This window comes from Echeneis naucrates, chromosome 24 (genome assembly GCF_900963305.1).
Source record: "Echeneis naucrates chromosome 24, fEcheNa1.1, whole genome shotgun sequence".
NCBI classification, from domain to species: Eukaryota; Metazoa; Chordata; class Actinopteri; order Carangiformes; family Echeneidae; genus Echeneis; species Echeneis naucrates.
In genome coordinates this window covers 8,388,134-8,409,664 of record NC_042534.1, presented here as the reverse complement: position 1 = coordinate 8,409,664, position 21,531 = coordinate 8,388,134, and the positions used below count along the sequence as shown (strand labels likewise).

Genomic DNA, 21,531 nt, shown 5'->3' with positions numbered 1-21,531 from the left:
TCATGCACAGTCTCTTTCCGTTTCTCGTTCTGGCTTCAAATAATCGACAGATAATCTTCAAGGGGATGTTGTCCCTTCAGTCCCATCTTTACTGCAACGTCCCGACCTGCGATAAGAGTTGAAAGCTACCAGCGGGACGTCAGATTGTTAATGTTTACATCAACAGGATATTTTTGACATCATGGTTCCTGTACGTGAATTTTGAATACTGAAAAGGTTATTTGCCAGTTAGGACCTCATACTTAAAATAATTTGCATTCAGCTGCACAAATTCTAAATTCAATGATTCCTGTGCTTTTTACTTTTTTGGTTCAGTTTCGATTTGCTTTCATTTTGTCTTGATTATGACAGTGTAGCTCTCTACCTTATTTTAAAGCCTCAAATGCCTCAAATGCACTTGCCTTCCATTTGTAATCAAAGAATTGTATAATGATGATAAAAATAATAATAATAAAAAAAAAAAAAGTTTGAGGGACACCTCCAGGGACAAAAGTTGGGGTTTGGTTGAAGGACAGATGCAGAATTGGGTAGCTAACACTGAGAGGGATGTAAGACAATGTCGCCTTGGCGAGTAACTTTCTTTCTCTCTCTCTGTCTCACTCTCACTCTCTCGCTCCCTCCGTGTATCTAAGCAGCGTAATTTGAGTAAATGACAGGGGAACATCTGCTGTGCATAAGAGAGAGGCCAACACTTTAACATGCAGATGTCTCTCTCCATCTGCATTAATTCAATAATTACCGCAATGGAGGGAGGGGAAAAAAATCTTTTTTTATAGCTTAAGACAATGTTATCTGTGCCAGTTGGTATGAGGTGGGCGAAAGGGAGGGGAGTGAATGAGTGTGTGTGTGTGTGTGTGTGCTGCTGGAGGTTTGTGAGAGGAGGGGTAGATTATTACACCATTTAGCCAGAGCAAGCTGTCACATTGCAGAGAATCTCACTAATTCCATTGTGCCCTTGGTGAGTCACTGGCAGACTCCAAGTGACCGATGATGCCTCAACGCCACCACTTGGCCACCGAACAGGCAACCTGCTTCCCCAAGAGTGCAACGGTGTGTGTCTTACACTGTATGTGTGGGTGAGTGCACGTGGTGTGTATAACTAACCTCTGTGTTTCAATGCAGGGGTACGTGAGTGTATTGCATGTTTGCAAATATAACCACTCTTCAACACACGTGAACTTGTGTATGTGTGTGTGTGTGTCTCTCTGTGTTGGTGCATGCATGCGCGTGTTCGAGCATGAGATTATAGTATAGTGCAGCCCAACAGCCAAGGTCTATGAATACCAAATTCAGGGGGATTTGACGCACAGCAGCCCCGACAGAGAGCGACGGGTCAAGGCTTTGGACACTTTTATACAACGACTGAATCAGTCCTTGTGATATTAAAAATGTCAGGCAATCATATTTTGGCTCGGCACAATCAATTACAGTGAAAATATAGTGCCACAGAGAGCATTAACATTTAATGGCTTCCATTCAAGTTGAGCTAATTAGTCTATTGAAAGGTGTACTCAAATAACTCATTTTCATCAAAGGCATTTATAAAGCAATCAGACAAATCTGATTATAATGTTTTTGTTCGATAAATGGAAGAGATGAACTGTGAAAAAAAGGATTGCTAGATAATGAGGTTACTTTTGCACATTAAAGATGCTACATAAAATACCTGAAAACTTTATTGTATACGCTTTAATGTGAAAGACAAAAGACAACACTCTCACATAGACACCTTGTGTTTAAGCACATATAAATGTATGAAATATATAAATCACTGCATCGCTACTAGATAGACAAAGCTCCGGGCTTTACGTCTTCCAAACCAGTCCAACAACTGCAGCAAACTGGGATGACTAATGATGAAATCCCTCTCAGCGTTATGACTGCTTTGTCAGACCGCTTCCTATTTCACCTTACTTTGACAGCAGTAAATGCAGCTCTTTACATTGAAGGAGCACATTAAAGATTGTGCGCTACCTGATAAATTTCCTGTTGTTATTTCTATACAAATTGTAATTTTATAATAATTTATTGGTAACTTTTTTTTGTCAGGTGTCTCCTCCAAATTCTATAGTAAATCATTTACAGTGTATGCACAAATGATTGACATGTGTTAGACCAAACAGCATACCGACACACGACAACTAGCCAAGCACATGACCTCTCACATAAAATGTCACACAGTCCATAAGTAGCTAACATACACACTCACATTGACACACAATTAAAGGATGTATCACTGAACGTATAAGATTACACACATAAATAAACATACAACCTGACATAATACCCACGAGCATGCACACACTTGCGTGCACAACCACACAGACATGCACCCGCATCCACGCACACACACACTCAGACATATCTGACTCTTACATGCCGGCTAAACATAGGGACAAAGGAAAATATTTGTATACTTGGCAGGCCAACTTCCTTTGATTGCAGCAGTGCCACTGTAGGAAACAATGCACAGGCACTAATAATACACCAAGGCGAAAGAGAATTCCTCTTAGAGGAAAGCTCAAAGGAGCCATCAGCCAGGCTATTTACAGACTTACTGACTGATTGGATGACTGACTGCACTATACTTACTGTAGTCTCTGCATCTTGTCTTACTTGACTTTTTCCTGCAAGGACTCTGACATGCTGACACAAACAGTATATTGTGCATTAGAGGGCCAGTGGCACACATTCTTGCTTAATATCTTCTTTTACACATTTTGCTGACTTTTGTGGCTAGGAGACTAGCAGACTGATTGCACAGATATCAAATAAGAGTTTGGGAAATGAAAGAGATCTCTTATGTGCTTCTGCTGCTGTATCATGTCCACGTTGTGACATTTGACCAGTGATGAATATTCGCCCAGCCACACTTCTGATGGCCTCTCCTTTATAAAAGTGCCCAGTTAAAGAGCATCAAATCCCCACTCACTAAATCCACACAAGCCCAGCCTTCATTAGCATAGCTAACAAACTCCCTGAAAGAGCAAGAGTGGAGGGAGAGAACAATGGTAGTCTACTGGGAGTGGGGAGGACAAGGAGGGGAGGGGGCCAGCTATTGTTCTGGTCTTATTTAGCCTTTGGTGTCACCCTGCAACTGTTGTCACTTCTAAGTTTAGCTGGATGGCTGAAGTGGACAGAGAAAAGAAGAAGGAGGAGGGAAGGCGAGCAGCGGAGGAGGAGGAGGAGGAGGTCGGGAAAATGACGAGAGGAAAATGGAGAGGAGAGGAACGGGGAGAGCTGGAGAGATGTTTACAAAATGATAACACCTCAAGTGTTTAAAATCAGAGCTACAACATATATTAGTTATTATCAATTAAACTGCTAATTATTTTTTAGTTCAGTGATTAGTTGTCTGAAATGTAACGCAGAAAACACAAACAATAGTTTTCTAATCGCAGCTCTGTGAGGGAATACTCAAGACGGTCATTCGTCAAGTTGAGGCTCAATAGCGTTGGTTCATCGTAGACTAATTCTTATCATACGCCATTATTAACAGCGTTCACTGGAAGGTCTGATGGCACACGTACAGAACTTTGAAAGAATTTGAAAATGCAAGCCGATAAATACAATCAGGGATGCAGCTTTTGACAAAGTAAAACTTTCATAACCTGCTTCACAACTTAGTGTCACCATGGAGACATTTAAACAGATTAAACACAAGCTCTTTATTCAAAGTTAACAAGAAGAAAACAGAGTGCTACAACCCAGAGACACTGAAATGTCTGGACGTGTTTTCGTAGAGTCACAAGCATGAATCTGTTACCCTGGAACTATGACGTCTCATTAAAGTCTCTGAATTCAAAGATTACAGGTTATTGGGCAGATCTCATTGAAGCCACTCTGAGAACAATGAAACATGCCAGTCACAGGTGTGTGGTAGCCACACCTTGCGATATTAACTTGGAAATGAAATGAATTGCAATCACGTGTTAAGTGGATGTTCTTGTAGTTCAAGTGTGACCTGGGGTTAAGCTATCACCTTTGGCCCTGTAACTGTATGTATTCTGATGAGTCTGGGAACCGTCCCAACGTGAACTCTGCTCCTGTGACTCCTCTATTCTCAATCTCTGCTGTAGCAGAGACAAACAGAGAGCTTTTGGTGCATGTATTTGTGTGTTTGCGCACGAAGGAAACAGAAACAGCAAGGTCAGTGTGTGAAACTAGCCTACAAACACGGGGCCAAAGGAGCCAAAAGAAGCAATGAGGCAAGACCTAAGGAGAAAGAAAGACGGCGACAGATTAGCCCAGCTGTCTGCTCATAAAGCGGCTGGAGGCTGAGGCGCTAAGCCCACCAGTGAAAGCAGAGCTTAGGTGGGTGGCACAGGGCAGTGGACCCCACTCAGCCCACAGTGGCCTACAGCGTAGGGCCTGAGCCAAAGCAAAGACACATGGATAAACAGTGGGAGATGAGGCTCCGCGCCTGCAAAGCCCACAGGGCTAAGACGGACGAGCAGGCGAGCAGGCGTCACATTCCCCCCCAGCCAGGAGTGGAGACAGAGGGGTTAAGGCTTAAGGCCTGGCTCCCTAACTGGCTGATGGGGGGACACGGCAGGATGGTAGACTTTGTGTCAGTCAAGTCAGTGAGTTCATCAGGATGAATGTGGCTTCACTGTGTATAGAGGAATATTCTGACTATTACATATTGTCTTGGCATGTGCCCCCTCCTAAAGCACCCCTCAGAGTTATCAATTACTCTGTCCCCACTCACTCCACTAGATACAAACACGCACACACCAATGTCCCACTCACAGGAGTTGCCCCGCAGATGACCCCTAGTTAGCACGGCAGTCTGAGAATGGTCTGTGATGACAAGGTCATGGGTATGAGGTGAGCAGGCCTCAGTTCACCACTACTGCAAGACTGAAAGTAGCAAAGGTCTTTAACTGCTGGATTTCACACACAGCCCGTGTCCGCGACCTCGCGGCAGAGAAGCATTAGCAGCTGCCGTTTTATGAGGTCCCCAATTGGACAATGTACTGCATCCATCAACAGAATGGTCACAAATTACACATACAGTGTCTTCGACGGGTGTAAAAACAGACACAGTGCTGATGCAGTCTGATCCTCGAAGAGGCTCAAGGGGAGGAGAGTACTGTCAGCGAGCAGATAAATTAGAGCGCAGTTAAAATATAGATTTGTGTAGTGTTTTACCCACTATCATGTAACCCAAGGTAATAAATTTATCTTTCCCTTAATGATCAAAATAAACAGAAGACAGAACATGAGCTGCAAAACCATGACATGTTTCGACTGACCAGTTTATATGAGCAGCTAACCAGTACACTTATATCGATCTGTGCCAAACGTAACGGCCCGCTGTTGAAGTAGTGAGGTCCCATGTGTATTAGTTATGTCTATTTTGTTTTTTGTGACATGTATTGGGTTAGGGGATATCCATCCATCCATCCATCTTCTACCGGGTGTGCTGGAGCCAATCCTAGCCAATGTTCTGGGCGAAGGCAGGTTTACACCCTGGACAGGTCGCCAGTCCATCACAAAGACAAACAGCCATTCTCACTCACATTCAGATCTACAGACAGTTTAGAGTCACCAGTTAAGCTAGACATGCATGTCTTTGGAACAGTGGGAGGAAACCCACACAGACTCAGGCAGAACATGCAACCTCTGCACAAAACCGACAACGCTAACCACTACGCTGCCCCGGTTAGGGTATATCTGATATCAATACATCTTCACTTTTTATTATTATTATTACAAAGGCTGAGAATTCATCTATTTATTCTCTCAGGTCACCTGCACCCAGAGCCCTTGCTGTTGCCACATTCAGAAGACAGTGAAATATCATTTAATTACATTAAGTTTTCACGGGTGAAATTTAATTAGCAAATGCTCTTGTGTTTGTGCCATCTGGTGTGCAGAAGAGCAACATAAGGTTTTTAAGTTAGACCTTGTCAGACTTATTCTTTTTTGTAACTTTACTATGAAGAATACAGTCGACCTCTGTGCTCAAATAAGGCACACATAAGGGGTATTCAAACTACAGACATTAATTGCTACATTTTCATTATCAATCAATCAACTTACTTTCCTGGATAATGAGTTGATTAATAAATCGATTAAACAAAATGAAATGTGAAACATAGTGGCAGAGCCCATAATATTTCCCAGAAACCCAGAAGTTGAAGACATAAAATAGCTTATCTAAAAAAATAAAATAGAATGGTTTTCCTAAAAATACAGCTTACCAACAACTATGACTGGAAAAGAAAGCCTTAGCATTAGTCTTAGCAACTGGAGTTCACAACACAATTTTTCTTTTTTGAACTAAATTTTGTGGATGCACCCCAGACAGAAAGCTTTAATACAGAAGCTTCCTCAAGACTTCTGCAGGCTGATGTTAGAAACCCTGGAACACCTGACATTTTCTTTATTACAAAAAAAAAAGAAGAAAAAAAAGTTCATTTTCTGCCTAACTAATCACGCTGCTTCAATCTTTGAATAAGAGCAGTGAAATTTTGCAAGAATATTGGGAAATATGCTCCTTGGATGTGAAAAGTATCCACATTAACTAAAGTTTGTAACAACCTTTTGTGAATCATTACAAATGTTATGTTCAACTGTTTCCACTTCAGAAAACCAGAGCTGAACTTTTATCTCAGACCAAACAGGTCAGGCCTATTGTATCTGTTTAATGCCACTGTCCTGTCTCTTATTCTGTTGATTTTCCCTAACAGGGTTTCCTTGAGAACTAAATCTACTTAGGATTTATTGTTTCTTATTATTTATCGTCATTGGAAATTATAATCCTTTCACCTAATCCCCCTCTCCCGCCCTCTTTCAGATCATATTCATCAAGATCATCCCCTCTGACAAAGCAAGAAATCAGCGCATTGGGGAGGTCTAAAGAGATCGCATACTGGAACAGGGGGGTTTCTTCCAAATCAAATCAGGTTCCTCTGATGTAATCAAGACGAGACGCCAAAGACGACCACATAATCTCCTGGGGACATGCCTCCCTTGCTTGCACATTATTAAAAAATGAGGAGGAACAAATCTTTAGATTGAAAGACTGGAAAAATGGAATTATAATAAATCAGGGTAAACTAGGGCAAGGTTGGATAAAGCCTTCAGATACAGATGAGGGACAAATCTTCACAGTCGTTTGTGTTTGGTGTGTTTATGTGTGTGTGTAAGAGAGAGAGCGAGAGTAGGAGTATTTTTGGGTGGTTACTTATGAAATATTTCAATCTACTCAAGACAAAGTCTCTAACTCTGTGTAAAAACATCAGAGAGGCGGTTGTCCCACTGACAGGTCAGCTGTGATGCAACTGGGCTTCTTAATCATTTGAGGGTGTATTTACAAATGACACCCACAGGATGGCACAATGTGACAAAAGCTGTCACCATTTAGGTACTTGAAAGCAATTCTTAGTGAGAATCTTTCTCAGTTTGATCTTTATGATGGACAGAATATTGAATAACACATCCAAGTTGTTGGAGCATTGATAAAGTCATATACTACAATTACTGCAAACTCTCATTGGCCATTACAAAACAGATAAAAGGTAAATGGCAGTAGATGCAGACTTTAAAGGACACACTGTCTTCACCACCAGATGTCCTCATTGAACTGCAGTAAAAGTCCCAACAAATGATGCTATTTATATCATTTTGATCAGGGAAATATGGATCCAATCTATAGGATGTAATTTTTTTGTAGTCTTGCCGTTGTTCACTCTACAATAACACAGTGAAATGTTCCAAAAGTACCAAAAATTGATTTTATTGGAGTATCTTGAATAAAAGTCAACATCCACAATAAGAAGGCATTAAATAAACAGCCGTTCTATTAGGTTTGCATGGAGGGTTTCACCATCTCCTGTAAACAGTGGATGGATTGTATCACCACACCTCCATGACACTCAAATGTGTATGTGTGTGTGCTCATGTTGCGAGCATACACACATACACACCCCAAAGTTCAGACAGAATTAGGACACAGAAGATCACATCACTTCTTAAACCTGGCAATAAAGCTTGACGGAGCAGGATTGCTATTGCAAAATCTTAATATGTGATGATTTCTATGTGAAGAAAATGTCTCAATGTTATTTTATGTTTTTCCACCTTGAGAACTCTACTCTTTGTAGATCATTCATTCATCTGCTGCTGCTTCCAAGTTACTATTTCTTTAGTACAAGAGACCAAGACACTTTAAAGATGGGAGCAAGAGCCAAAGACACAGATGGAGGGATGCGTATCATAGCATCTGGGCAAGAGATCGAACTGTGAGCATTGTTCAGCTATAACGTTTGGGCAGGTCCCATTTGACCCTCAGAACAGACTTCAATGGAACATAACTCATGTGAAGTCACTATACGGGGCTTCCTGTATATGCATGAGTCTTCATGTCAAAGTGGTGCATCAGTCTCTACAATGGGCACATGTGTGTCATTCCATACACTGCACCCCATTGGTCAGCCATTATGAGTGCAAAAAAAAAAAAAAAAAAAAAAAGTCCCCAAAGCCAAGATGGCGGACGGAAGGCCAGAAGTGCACCGCAGGGAGGGAATATCTGCCCATTCCTTTTATTCTAGGAGACCCCTGCAGGTAAGAAATCAAAAATCTAAATCTAGGAACTATTTCAAAGCATTCAGATAAACTGATTTAATTTTTTGTTTTGTTAAAAACACATTTCTTCCGTTAAAAGTTCAAAAGCACGTTGTCCAGTCCAGACCGACTGAAGTTGATAGTTTTTTTGTTTTCCCTTGTCTGGGGGGTCATGATCCTGACAGGGACAGACTTTTCCTCAGGGTGCCACAGTGAGCTGTGACTGGGGGAGGGAACGCCCCAAGCCTCAGAGCTGGGTGAGGGGGGGGGGGGGGTCACCCCACTTTCTCCCCAACCGGGCAGGCACTCTCTCATTCAGAGGCAAAGACATCAACAATGACGGGCAGCATCGAGGGGCTGGAGAGGTTTGACAGTCCGGGGAAGGGTCGAGGTCTGCGGGTTACCAGAGCGTTTAAAGTCGGAGAGCTGCTCTTCTCCAGCCGGCCGTACTCTTACGTGCTGTCGGTGAATGAGCGGAGCTGCTACTGCGAGTTCTGCTTCACCAGGTAGTCTCTGTTTCTTCGAGCTCTCACTCCCACACTAAAGTTCACATACTGCGTCTGCAGTGGCTGTCATCCTGCATGGGCACCCTCACAGCGTATTTGTTATTGAAACATCACATCTTAAAATCTATTTCTGCTGTGTGGCTCGGCTTTCCTGCACTGGGCCTATCTTCTTTCACAGATCCACATACCTCCTCTCAGAGAATAGGAATTGTATGCATCATAAATTTCATATAATAGCACATACAGACAGTATTTTGCAAGCACATGCATTTTTATCATGTTTAAATCACATGATGTGTAGGTAGGTAGGCAGGTATCACTGCAATTATAATGAGTGCATGTTTATTCCCTAGATGCCATCATTAATTAGCATTTTTGGCCTTTTTACATGCATGCATGCAAACATTATAACATGTGGTTGTTGTTGTTGCTTAGTTTGATTGCTTTTTTGCCTCGTTGGTTTATTGTTTATTCTGAAAAACAAACATTGGATGACAACATTCGATACAGCTTCATTTGACAAGGAGGCAGCAATTTTGCACCTTAAAACGACGCGTGCACATGCAGCTTGCCGACGTGCCCAATGTTGTCATGTTGTCTTTACCACCACTTGGAAAGACCACGCAGCAGCTTATTTAGACTTGGCACGAGCGTCTCAAAATCAGTGGACTTTTGGACTACTTTACTGTTTCCGTGGGGTAGAGGGACAGCTGGCCCTTCATAAGGTCAACTCTATTAATACCGCTGAGCGTTTTAAAGCCTTTCATTGCTATCAGTAATGTCAGACCACCAGCAACTGCTCCTTCTTGTCTCAGTTGGGGATGTGTTAAATGCCCATACGCACACTTACACACTGACACACTGAGGCAACAAGATACTCATCTATACCTAGATGCACATTCACCAGACTGAAGGTTGTGTGATGTTTGGGTTACTACTTTGTGAATCCAGTAAAGTAAATTATACAAATCTAACTAACCTCTTTATGCTGTCCTACTTGCCATTGTTTTTACAATTTATAGGAAAGAGGTATTGGCAAGATGTGGGAAGTGCAAGAAAGCCTTCTATTGCAATGCAAAATGCCAGGTAAGAAACACACACTCCGCCAGAGTGGCTCATGTAATGGAACAATTTATGTGTTGATGTGTGTTGTGTTTTGTTTTTGTTTGTTTTTTTTTATCTATCTATCTTGGAGCTTAGGGTTTGAAACTGAGACATTGTGCTTCCCTCAGTCCCTCCCTACGTCACACAGCCAAACAACATGGCTCTGTTGTTCCTTGGTTTATTGGTTCAGAGTAAAATATCCATATGATAATTCAATAGGTTGAAATTAAACTATTTTAAAGTTTAGGTTGATTGATATTGAGATGAATTTTTTAATGGGGGATGGTGATTAGTGTAGCAGTTCAACACAAAAGTCCTTGAGCATTGTTAGTTTCCTTTTTAAAGTTCAGCTTGACAGTACTGACTTTGTACTCAAAACTTTAAAATGCCCATTTGAAGGTCTCTGTTTGTATAATATTTTTATGTGTGAAACATGTGTCACACACAATAGAGATCGACTGCGTGCATTTAAACTTTCCCTAACTTAATAGTAACAAACTCAGTCAGACAGTGGGACAGACAGCAGATTAATGGGTCAGTGTTTATGTGGCAGTAAAGGGCTGAGGGCAGAATTAGAGGAACACAGTGCAGTCACATTCCACCATGCTGCTTAATGCTGCAGCTGGTAGTGTAGATCACGGTCCATGCTGTAGATGCCAACTGCTAGACCTTTGGCTGTGGTGGAAGCTGAACTGTCCATGGCTGACCCTGACTGACTCTGACTGACATTTCTAATGGTTTTACACGACATTGCTCTTTTGTTTGCCCTATGTGTTTGTGCAGAAAGGAGACTGGCCCATGCACAAGCTGGAGTGCTCTGCTATGACTGCATTTGGAGAGAACTGGTGCCCGTCGGAGATGGCCCGCCTGGTGGCCCGGATCATCGCCAAGAAGGTTGAAGATTAAATAAAATGCACAATGAGAGTTGTCTGGGACACACTATACTGAAGTTAATTGTGGTCATTTCCATGGTTTTCCACAGAAAATGCAGAAAGACAGATGTGTGTCTGAGAAAATGTTGCTCATAGGAGAGATGCAATCCCGTGAGTATTTCCCTAATACAGTTACTGTATTTTGATTGCTCTTTGTGGACGGCTCTTACAAAGCAACCTTGAAAGTATTGTTCAAATTCAAGATAAAGTGAGCATTATGTTCATAGACTGCACTTCAATTCTAAGTGCCCCTGGATGTCCCTCTTGAAAAAGCACAGCCCATTCAGATTAGAGTGACAGAAACACCCATGGCCCCAGCTATATATATCCTATGCAGCTCGGCCGTATGGACATTAAACACCGTAACATGTGTAACAACTTGAATGTGAAGCAACAGCACTTCAGATGAACACACAGGGCTGACTACATGTGTGTCTGTATATCAAATGCTGTTGAGTCAAAGACATATTGATATTAAGAAAGTAAATGAGTTCTAAATAATTGAGATTCTTTATTGAATTTTAAGATTGTTTGCCTCTGATTATTTTATGATATTTAATGTCTGTGTCTTGATGGAAGGAAGCTTAGATTTCCTGTGAAAAGTGGATTCCCGCCAGCAGAATGCTCAATAAAAACGTTGAAAATATTCAATAAAGGTATTCTAACGCATTCACTCTAATGAAAGCTTTTCTTCCTGCAACAGACGTGGAAGATGTAGATAATGAGAAAAGAGAGATGAATGAGGCAGACATTGCTGCAATGCATCGATTTTACTCCAAACACTTGGAGTTTCCTGATCAAAAAGGACTGCTCACACTGTTGTCCCAGGTACTCCCCCATTACTACCTTATCTTTTACTACAACACGTTCAATGTTTGTTTAGTAACCATAAAAGAAGGATGGTGTGTACAAATAATGCTTCTTTCTCTGCTCCATGTCCCTTATTGAACAGGTTGCTTGCAATGGTTTCACTGTGGAGGATGAGGAACTATCTCACATAGGTACCGCAGTCTACCCAGAGTAAGAAGGAAAACTCTCTTGCATCCATCCATCCATCCACATCATGTTTGCCACTTGTCAGTCAGGGCTGAGGAGATATACATTTGTACAAACCACCATTCATGCTCACACATACACCTACGGGCCATTTAGAATCACCAATTCACTAAATGTGCATGCTTTTGCACGGTTGGAGGAAGCCAGAGTACGAGGTGAGTACCTGTGCAGGAACCTGGAACCTTCTCGGTGTGAGGCGACAGTGCTAACCACTTTTCCTCCACGCCACCCTCATGCATAAATATGACCACGTTTTCAATCTGTGCTGTTTCAACAGCTCATATAAAGGTACAGTACATCACACTGTATGTTCTCCCCTCCTCACTGCACAGCCTCTGTTAGGGGTTCTTTTATTAGTAGTATTTTTAGGTGACTAAACATTCATATAATGGATCGGTGAGATTTAGTAGATAAATGTATGTGTCGCTCACTACGTGAACCTGTTAATGACCAAAAACTTTTACACACACTTTTTTGAGATTTTTCTGTGTCATCTCTTAAGTCATTATGAAAAGCTAGTTGAAGTAACAAATAATGTAACAACCCAACGTCAGCAAGCCAAATGTTCCTGTCCTATAATGTTTTGGTAATAATATCAGCCCCCTGCTTTGGCTAAGTTATAAAACTGGCTGATTGAGATTGAGTCCACCCTCGCAGCTCCTTGTTGAGCTATTTCAAGCCACCCAGGTAATAAAAAGACTGCTAATGTATTTCTGGGACACTCAAGAACCCTCTGTAGGCACAGTTGTAGTGTAGTGCTAACACCACTTAAAAATAAAGTGGTTATATCACTGCTCTGAGCAATAATAAGTCTCCCTTCCTCTAATTCATCCGATGTAAGAAAGGGTGGGATTTTTATCTAATCTCTCTCTCTCTTAATACGTTTTTGGTATCTGTCTGTCTCTCCTCGCAGTGTGGCACTCATAAACCACAGCTGTCTGCCCAGCGTCACAGTCACGTATAACGGGACGTCAGCCGAGGTTCGGGCTGTGCAGGACATGAAGCCGGGAGATGAAGTGAGGAAAGGGGACAGCTGCCTGTGGAGGGGGTTGAGTTCCGTTCTATTTTGCTTCCTCTAAGGGGCTGTGTGTGTGTGTGTGTGTGTGTGCGTGTGCGTGTGCGTGTGCGTGTGTGTGTGTGTGTGTGTGTGTGTGTGTGTGTGTGCGTGTGTGTGCGTGTGCGTGTGTGTGTGCGTGTGCGCTGAGTAGGGTGCCACACCTCTTGCCAGAGACAGAGCAAATTATTTTACTGTCTGCAAGCTGGATTTGGTGCATCAGTCTCCATTCAGGCAAGAGCAAGGCGTTCTTGTTGAATGAATCTGTAGTCAGTTTTTCTCATCCAACCTTTGTACTGTCTTGCCTCAAAATGTTCAAGCAATTCCTTTAAAAGGCCTTCCATTTTTTTTTAAAAAGACAATTACCGTAATCTTGTCCGAGAGGCAGGTGCTTATTTTTAGACTTGACCTTTTAACCAGCCGTAAAGAGCTGGCTGTCAGCAAATTGGGACATTAAAGCAACAGGAATAGAAAGTGAGCAATATTCTAGTGTGTCATTTGCTGTTTTTGTGTGTCATTTTCACGTCTAGGTGCTCATCAGCTACATAGACCTCCTTTATTCAACAGACGACCGCAACAACAGGCTTAGAGAGTCCTATTACTTCACCTGTGACTGTCAGGAATGTAAAACCAAATCCAAAGTAAGCACAAGTACAGGAAAATGCTGTGTACGAAGACTAAAGACTCTACCGTAATAGGGCTGTTTATCCCAGCTGACGGTCAGTTGGTTGACCTCCATGCTTGGACTCTGTTTTCACCTTCACAGGACAAGGCAAAGTTGAAGGTACGTAAGCTGAGCGACCCCATCGAGCCGGACGTCATCAGCAATATGGTGCGCTATGCCCGAAAAACCATCCGAGAGTTCAGAGCCTTCAAACACACAAAATATATCCTTTAATGTCACAGTTGTACAAACACATGAATAATTTGCAATGAGGTAACTACTCACGTAGACTGTATCGTCAGCGGACAAGTTTCCTAGAGTCAAAAACATCCCATTTTGTGACCAGAGGCCGTTTGTAACAGTTGGACTTCAGTGTGGGTTGATGCTGCCTTGACTCTGCAGCACCTCCTAGTGAGCTACTGGAGATGTGTGACCAAAGCCTGGAGAAGATGGGAGCCATCTTCGATGACACTAATGTCTACATGCTCCACATGATGTACCAGGCCATGGGAGTTTGTCTTTACATGAAAGATGTAGACAGCGCTATCACATACGGCGAGAAAGTCCTCAAGCCCTTCACGTAATGACAAATAGTTTGCAATCACAAATTCCTTACAATTACGCTTTTTATTAATATATTCAAAGTTTAAGGATGAGCACTTTTAGTAAAATAACCACGTTTTTTATGTGTACTGCAGTCAGCTGTATCCTCCCTACTCCTTGAACGTGTCATCAATATACCTGAAGATGGGCAGACTGTACATGGTGATGGAGAGATACTCGATGGGTGTGAGCGCTCTCAAGAAGGTAACGTAATGTTCTGATATTTTATACCCGATTCTTCAGCATCTGCTTGCTGTGGATGAATGGAATTGGCAGAGTTAATACTTTGCTGGTGCATCATTTGGCTTAAATGGCAAAAGAAAGCCACAGTTGTTGGGTTGTTTTTTTTTTTCCAGACTTTCTCTGAAAACTTTGCTTTATAGTCCTTTTCCAAAGGATACATTTTTCAACTAAATCCATATTTTCATTTTCCAAATCAAGCTGTGCTCTTTAAATATTAGGGATTATCATTATAGTGCTGAAATTAACTCCATACCTCCATGCTGTTAAATGCTGTGAAATTATTGCCGTGTCTGCAGGCGCTGGCTATTATGGAGGTGGTCCATGGCAAGGATCACTACTACGTGACCGAGTTGCGTAAAGAGATTACAAAAAAATGAAGAGAAGGGACAGAAATGGTGGAACGTGACCCCTGACCCCTGACCCCTATGGACTGCATACACTCCTTTGATTAGGAGCTTTCCAGAACTGTAGGTACTTTTCTACTCTTTTTGATATTAGAGAAAATTCATGTTTTTATGGAAGCTTTTATGATGGGAATGTCAAAAGTAGGATTTTATGCTTTATTTGTACAGCCTCTACAGTTGTGTGTGTATAATGTTGTACATTCTTAAGTTATTATGTCAAGGTAAAGCGCTGACTTGGAAATGAGCTTCTTACCGTCATGTTGACGATAAAGTATTTGAGAAGCTCTTTTCCAAACTGCTGATGATTTTGCTTTTCTTTCGCCTTGTTGACTGGTACGTCAGCTGGACTCCATCATCTGTCAGCTGAGGTGTTTACATTTATGTGTAAAGGGTCAGTGCAACACAATCTCTGTCAGCCAGTAAAGACAGCTGTCGCACCACAAGGGGCCCATAAAACTGCTGAATGTGCCAAAGCCACGAGGCAGAGCTGCAATTCAGGACTGTTTGCATTAAAACCGTCTGTGACCGTCTAGTGTTGTGAGAGAAATCCTCTCCAACACACATTGATTGATAAAAGAAAACAGTATATTCCAAAAAAGGTCCCCTTATGGCCAATGTTTTAAAGAAAATAAGGCTTTATTGCATAATAAGCAAGTACGACAGCTTCATACATGTCTGGGGAGAGAAAACAAAAGACACTGCAATGCACTGAAAACGCATATACAAAACATATGTACACATACTTTGAAACGTATTTGGGAATTTTGCCAAAATAAGAACAATTAATGGGAAAAATTAAATATTAACAAAACAGTGGAATGCTGTGAGAAAATACTGTCACAAAGAAAACTGAAGTGCAAAAAAAACCACTTACATGTCAAGAGAGCATAAAGCTTATACTTATCTGGATATATATACATTGAAATATAAAAATGCATGCATAGTTTATTATGTTGCGGTATTTTAAGTGTACCAAGTCAAAAAAATTAACTATATAAAACATTTGTAGAAACCATTTTTTATTACATGCCCCTTATTTACAACATTATTTTGGACACAACTGGCTTTGAATTACAATTCAGATTATTTATTTATTTTAGGTATATTTAATGTAATATGAAAAAGGAAATTCTTCCAAAGGTGATTTCATAAACAGGACTCTACTGGGTTTGGATCAGATTAGTAAAAACAGCTGGAGTTAGAATATTATCCTTCAAAAATAAACCAAGGCATCAGCATTCTACTGCCAAATCTTTACCTAAGAGTCAGGTAAAGATTTGAAATGTTTAAGTAGTTAGTAAAAAAACACTGATTCAAAGATTTAATCTTTGGAGGAAAAAAAAAAACAAAAAACAAATTTATCAAATCCATCTAGAACCCAACAAGGATCGACCAGGCAGCTTCTAATTTCTTGTTTCATGCAGTATTTGCTGTGTCTAAGGACAGTTTATTCGCTGCATAGGCGAGCTGTGAAATGATATGAATGTTTTCTTTGATGCATTGGTTTGAAATGTTTTAGCTGACAAAATGGATTCAGACACATTTGATCGCAACAGGCTGCAATTCAAGGAAAGAAATGGTTGTTGAAAGTAGTCTGTGTGTATGTACGCATGTGAGAGTATGACTTTAATAGAAATGTTGAAATCGAGGAAAAAGAACCCTTGTGGCATTTACAAATAAGGCTTTTCCGAAAAATGTAGTAAAAATTAAGACAAGTTCTAAAAATCAACAGGTTCTTCCTCTTTTTCATGGCAAGGGTGACCATAATCTGGATGGAAATAAATAAAAACATTTCTTACAAGGTGGAAGTAAATATCTGCTGTATTATTTATCATTATTCTATTTGAATAAAGGAACATTTTAAAAACTGTGATTTAAAGATCATTTTTTGTTTGGCAAACTCTTTTTTAGGTACAGAGTTTAGTAATAATACTGCTGCCACCTACTGTTTATGAAGCATTATGCCATTTCTAATAATGGCTAGATAATGAATGAGAAAAGCAGCAATCTATCCAAACTGGAACTGAGAGTTGATATCTCAACATATTCCTTAAGAAATCTCAAGAGCGCACAGGGCATGTAGACAGACACATTCATGCCTGCAGGAAAGATAAGCTGCTCATTCACCTGACTCACACGGAGAAAACGCACAAACAACGCCTGCTCCACACAAAGAGCCAAAGGGATGAAAGACTGACTAGGAGAAATGACCGTTACTTTCAACGCAGACCAACACGCCTCCTTTCCTCAGATGAGGTGAGTCTCTACGCAGCTCAACACACTCCACGCAAACCACCACGGCGAACCTCAACAGGAAAGCGGAGCTGCTTCTATCTGTATCTGCTAACTGACGCTTTAAGTTATGCCTGCTAACTCAGTCCCCATGCTTACATTAAGTACCATTGTCATTATCTGCTGCCAAGGTCAAAGGTCATGAGCCTGTGTTCAGATGAGACGGGAATTCTTGAGGAACTGGATGAGAACCTGGTAGACAAACTTGTACTGGGAGATGGTCTGAACCATCAACATCCTCTGCTGCCTCAGCTCCGACAACATAGTGGGAACCTCCATCGGCTGAGAAGGAAAGAGGAGAGGAAATGCAGCCCTTTAAACGATCGTTTCAGGGTTTACAGCACATGACTGCAGGGAAGAGGCTATGTGTAATTTGGTTTGAACAACTAAGAGAAAAAAATGGATCAACCTTTATAGAGTCAAGTAATATAAAATGTGTATGTTTTTATCCAAGATATATCTAATAAAAAGTCTGAACCTGAAACTTACCTCACCTTAACTTTCACTTAACCAAAGCTTCTATTTGCAACCCTGACTGTAAGCTCTTTGTCTACCCACCTCGTTGTGCTCCAGACAGCTGATCATGAGCTCAGTAAGGATGACCACGCCGGTCCGACCCACGCCAGCGCTACAGTGCACCACCACCGGGGGATTGAGGCTCTTTGAAGTGTCCAGCATGGAGTTGGTGTGTCTCCTTACGGACTGGATCTCCTCTAGGTAGGCTGCAGGAAAGAAGGAGCCAAAGGTAAAATATGGACAATGTGACAGAGTGAGGGTGCTAACGCTGAGTCTATTTTCCTGCTGAAAGAAACAGCATATTTCATAAAGTATGACAGTGTGACACTCACAGAGGAATCCCACGACATATTCAGGACAGCCCTGCTCAGGCCAGTCAGTGTACTGCAGGTGCCAGACTGTCCTCTCCTGGCCAGACAGCAAGTGTTTGACCTTTAACCCTGTTGTGGCGTAGCAACCTGAGTCGGTGCGGAATTTGGTGGTCACCTTGAACTTGCCGTGAGTGGCCGAGTTGTGCTTGGAGCCCAGTTTAGGCCAGTAACGGTGGCTCTTGGACCGGCCACCCTCCTGAATGGAGTGAGAGAATGAGGAACAGAGGATGAGGATTGATTGGTAATAGGTGTGTGTGTGGGGGGGGGGGGGGGTGGTGATACACACACACTAAGACACAGTGACACACACTCTCACAGTCATTGTATTTCACACGCACAAACACCAGCTGTCTGCCGCTGAAAAATATCCACATCTGAGTATGTGGTGGACGTGCATGTGTTTACCTCCTCTGCAGTAACCATGGCAATGACGTTGACCCCCTGCTCCCAGACCATCTGCCAGAAGTCGGCACAGGTGTTGGCTAGAGGGCCCTGGGTGGCGATGTAGTGCCACTCCTCCCCTCTAATCATCACCTGGGAAAACACACATACATAAACAATCAATTAGTGCAAACGCTGATTATGGTAACTGCAGTGTGCAAACAAGAATCAGACCGTAAACAACGTAGCGCACTAGACAGCTCAAGTTAGGCCAAAAGGAAACACCAAGTCACATTTTAGCCTAAAAAATGAACATATACTTTAAAATACATTGAATTTGTTGCTCGTTTAAGGCGTTACAATACTGTCTTCCACCACTGGAGGGCAGTGCAAACACCTCTTTTTAGTCCACAGTGGGAACAGTTCTCTCTCATTTAAAAAACGATCAACTCCTCTCCTCCAACTTTCCTTTGCTCTCCCTCATTAATAATCATAAGGCCACACACAGCACTGAAACACTTCCTGTTTTTGACACACCAACCACAGAGACTTGATGGAAGCATTACATAATGAGCATGTCTCTGCTGATTCCTCAGGCTGCCTCGTGACCGTAAACACGGTATTAGGAGCTGCATGGGGAATAAACAAGGCCCTTTGTTCTGCGGCTGCTACCTTAAATGACGGGGGAAGTAAGAGGGTTACACCGTGATAGGCAGTGATTCAATGCGGTGATCACACTCTCGCACCGGATCGCAACTGGGCATACTCTCATGCATACACACAAGCTTGTGCGCGCACACTGTTTTCAACTAAGCATGAATAGAAGGCTAGTGAGAGCAGCTCAGGTTGACTTAAGAGGGTTTGGAGTTTGGACCACATTCTTTGGGAATTCCACAAGCTCTGTGAGCTTAAAGGCCCAAACAGCCTTCAATAGCTGCCTTTCATCCTTTCCTCCGAGCCTTTCCCTGCTTACAAATAACCACAACAATGACGAGCAGAGAACTGAACATATCAAGTTTGTCCCAAGAGATCCAATTTATGTTTTTTGTTGCTCAGGTCGCAAAGAGATTACAACTTTGATTAAGAGTCATACAAATAAACATGAATATAATGAATTAGTGTGTATTTTATCTTTATATTTGTAACCGTCTTGTTGGTCTGTATCAGATCATTTTCACCATATTTGCCACACTGTGGGACAAATACAGGAATCTGAATTCGAACTGATTTATTCTCTTCTATATCCATTCACATTAAAGAGTAATAGATAACACGGTGTTTGTGAGCAAAAAGACCTGATAATGATTTTAAAAAGGCATCCCAACAGGTCTGTTAAGTCTGGATCTCATAAATGAGCACACCTTGATATGTGAAGCATTGATGTAGCCCGTGTTGTTCTCCTTGTTGGGTACGAGCTCGACTCGATTCTCCTCGTAAGGGACAACATCACGGAAACGATTGCGCTCAGTGTTTTCGGGCAGAGTTGCTGTGGTGAGAACACAGTTGGCCCTCTTCTTGGGCACCTGTTCATACTCAGTGAAGACCCGCTCCTCTTCCAGCTTCAACTCCAAAGTCTTACACTGGAGAGACAGAGAGGAGAAAGAAAAGAAAACAGGACGGGGGGTGTTATTCATGGGATACAAAGCAACACATAATTCAGAGGTTTCGCTTCAAGTCCATAAAGGGCTTTCATTCGTTTACATTCCACCAAACCTAAGAGACTATTCAGGCCAACAAAATCCTGAAATTTCATTGTCCATAAGGTCTTAACTACCAACTGAACTGAGTCAAACCATGTGTGGCGTATCAACACAGCTATATAACAGGACATGCAGTGGTCGTGTCCATCCTGGTGAAAGTACACGTTTATTGGGCCAGTCGTGTCTGACAGAGCAGCATCTCTGTCCGGGTCTCTCTTCCTATCTCTCTGTGGTTTGCTCACTCTCTCCCGGGTCACATTCTTAACATACCAGCGGGCCCAGAGGCGATAAGCACCACCATGCCACACGTTCCACAGCCCACTTAGGACTTGCCCCCGTTAGCTTAGCAACATTGGGGACAAAGAGCGAGCTTCACATCTCTGCACTCAAAGCAGAGCGAACAGACAACACTCAGGAAGTGGAATTCATCAAATTAATTGAAGATCATTTGAAAGTGGGCCTTGAAAGGTTCTGAATTCTTCTGTTTGAAAGCACGGGCCGTTAATGGTGATTAGAAGTAGCTGTATGAATCTGGTGTGATTATAATCTGAAGTTGCCTCATTTCAATCTTTTCAGAGTGTTTACTAAAACAAGAAGCCCTGAAAAGTATTTTTATATCCAACAATTTTCATATAATAACATATTCCAAAAGATACAGGCAGAGTTACTATAATCTGGCAGCAACCAAACATAGACTTTATTTCTTCCATCATTTGTTAAAAGGAAGCCACACATAGTGAAAATCAGGCTAAAAGAGTGAGATTTATGACACCTCGACACAATTTCTAAGGCAAAAGGAGCATCATACCCGCTCATCGGTCGCAGCCTTGGTGCCTTCCTCTGCTGTGCTCTTGGGGACGGGCATTCGGGCCACATACAACCCGTTGAGGGCAGCCATCATCAGCGGTCTCTTCATGGAGTCCACGGACATCTTCTGTCTTTCCAGCGTCTTCAAGAGAGAGGAAAATCCTGGTGTCATGGTTACAGGTACCGGCAGCATTGTAAGACCAACTGACCTGCCATGGCCCGAGTGCTGTGTCTGTGCACATGTGCACACACAGAAGTGGGTGGGGAATAATTGACGTGTGTGTGTGTGTGTGTGTGTGTGTGTGTGTAGCCCTGTTTATAAGG

The 21,531-nt window shown here is 42.1% G+C and overlaps 2 protein-coding genes across 2 annotated transcripts in view; one reads left to right on the top strand and one right to left on the bottom strand.

The window, feature by feature from the left end:
• Window positions 1-806: 806 nt before the first annotated feature.
• Window positions 807-15,388, top strand: LOC115037827 (N-lysine methyltransferase SMYD2-like). The gene is made up of 13 exons (XM_029496579.1): window positions 807-830; window positions 8,929-9,080; window positions 10,103-10,166; window positions 10,968-11,078; window positions 11,167-11,227; window positions 11,820-11,944; window positions 12,069-12,136; window positions 13,086-13,188; window positions 13,757-13,867; window positions 13,993-14,113; window positions 14,296-14,470; window positions 14,589-14,697; window positions 15,033-15,388. Exons 1-13 carry the CDS (start codon window positions 807-809, stop codon window positions 15,111-15,113), a joined length of 1,305 nt encoding a protein of 434 aa, XP_029352439.1. The 3' UTR covers window positions 15,114-15,388.
• Window positions 15,389-15,752: 364 nt separating this feature from the next.
• LOC115037545 (tyrosine-protein phosphatase non-receptor type 14) overlaps window positions 15,753-21,531 on the bottom strand; it is a 32,428-nt gene continuing 26,649 nt past the window's right edge. Inside the window, exons 15-20 of the mRNA XM_029496170.1 lie at window positions 21,209-21,349; window positions 20,062-20,280; window positions 18,725-18,853; window positions 18,281-18,515; window positions 17,991-18,154; window positions 15,753-17,714 (exon numbers count right to left, since the gene is read on the bottom strand). Coding sequence (XP_029352030.1) covers window positions 17,586-17,714; window positions 17,991-18,154; window positions 18,281-18,515; window positions 18,725-18,853; window positions 20,062-20,280; window positions 21,209-21,349 — 1,017 coding nt within the window. The 3' untranslated portion in view covers window positions 15,753-17,585. The remainder of the gene's footprint in view (window positions 17,715-17,990; window positions 18,155-18,280; window positions 18,516-18,724; window positions 18,854-20,061; window positions 20,281-21,208; window positions 21,350-21,531) is intronic.

Excerpts from the sequence above, each read along its gene's own strand:
- LOC115037827 (XM_029496579.1), top strand. The coding sequence starts at position 807 with ATGAGGTGGGCGAAAGGGAGGGGA. Across the intron at positions 11,079-11,166 it reads CCCGGATCATCGCCAAGAAG|AAAATGCAGAAAGACAGATG; the intron begins GTTGAAGATTAA and ends GGTTTTCCACAG. Across the intron at positions 14,471-14,588 it reads AAAGTCCTCAAGCCCTTCAC|TCAGCTGTATCCTCCCTACT; the intron begins GTAATGACAAAT and ends TGTGTACTGCAG.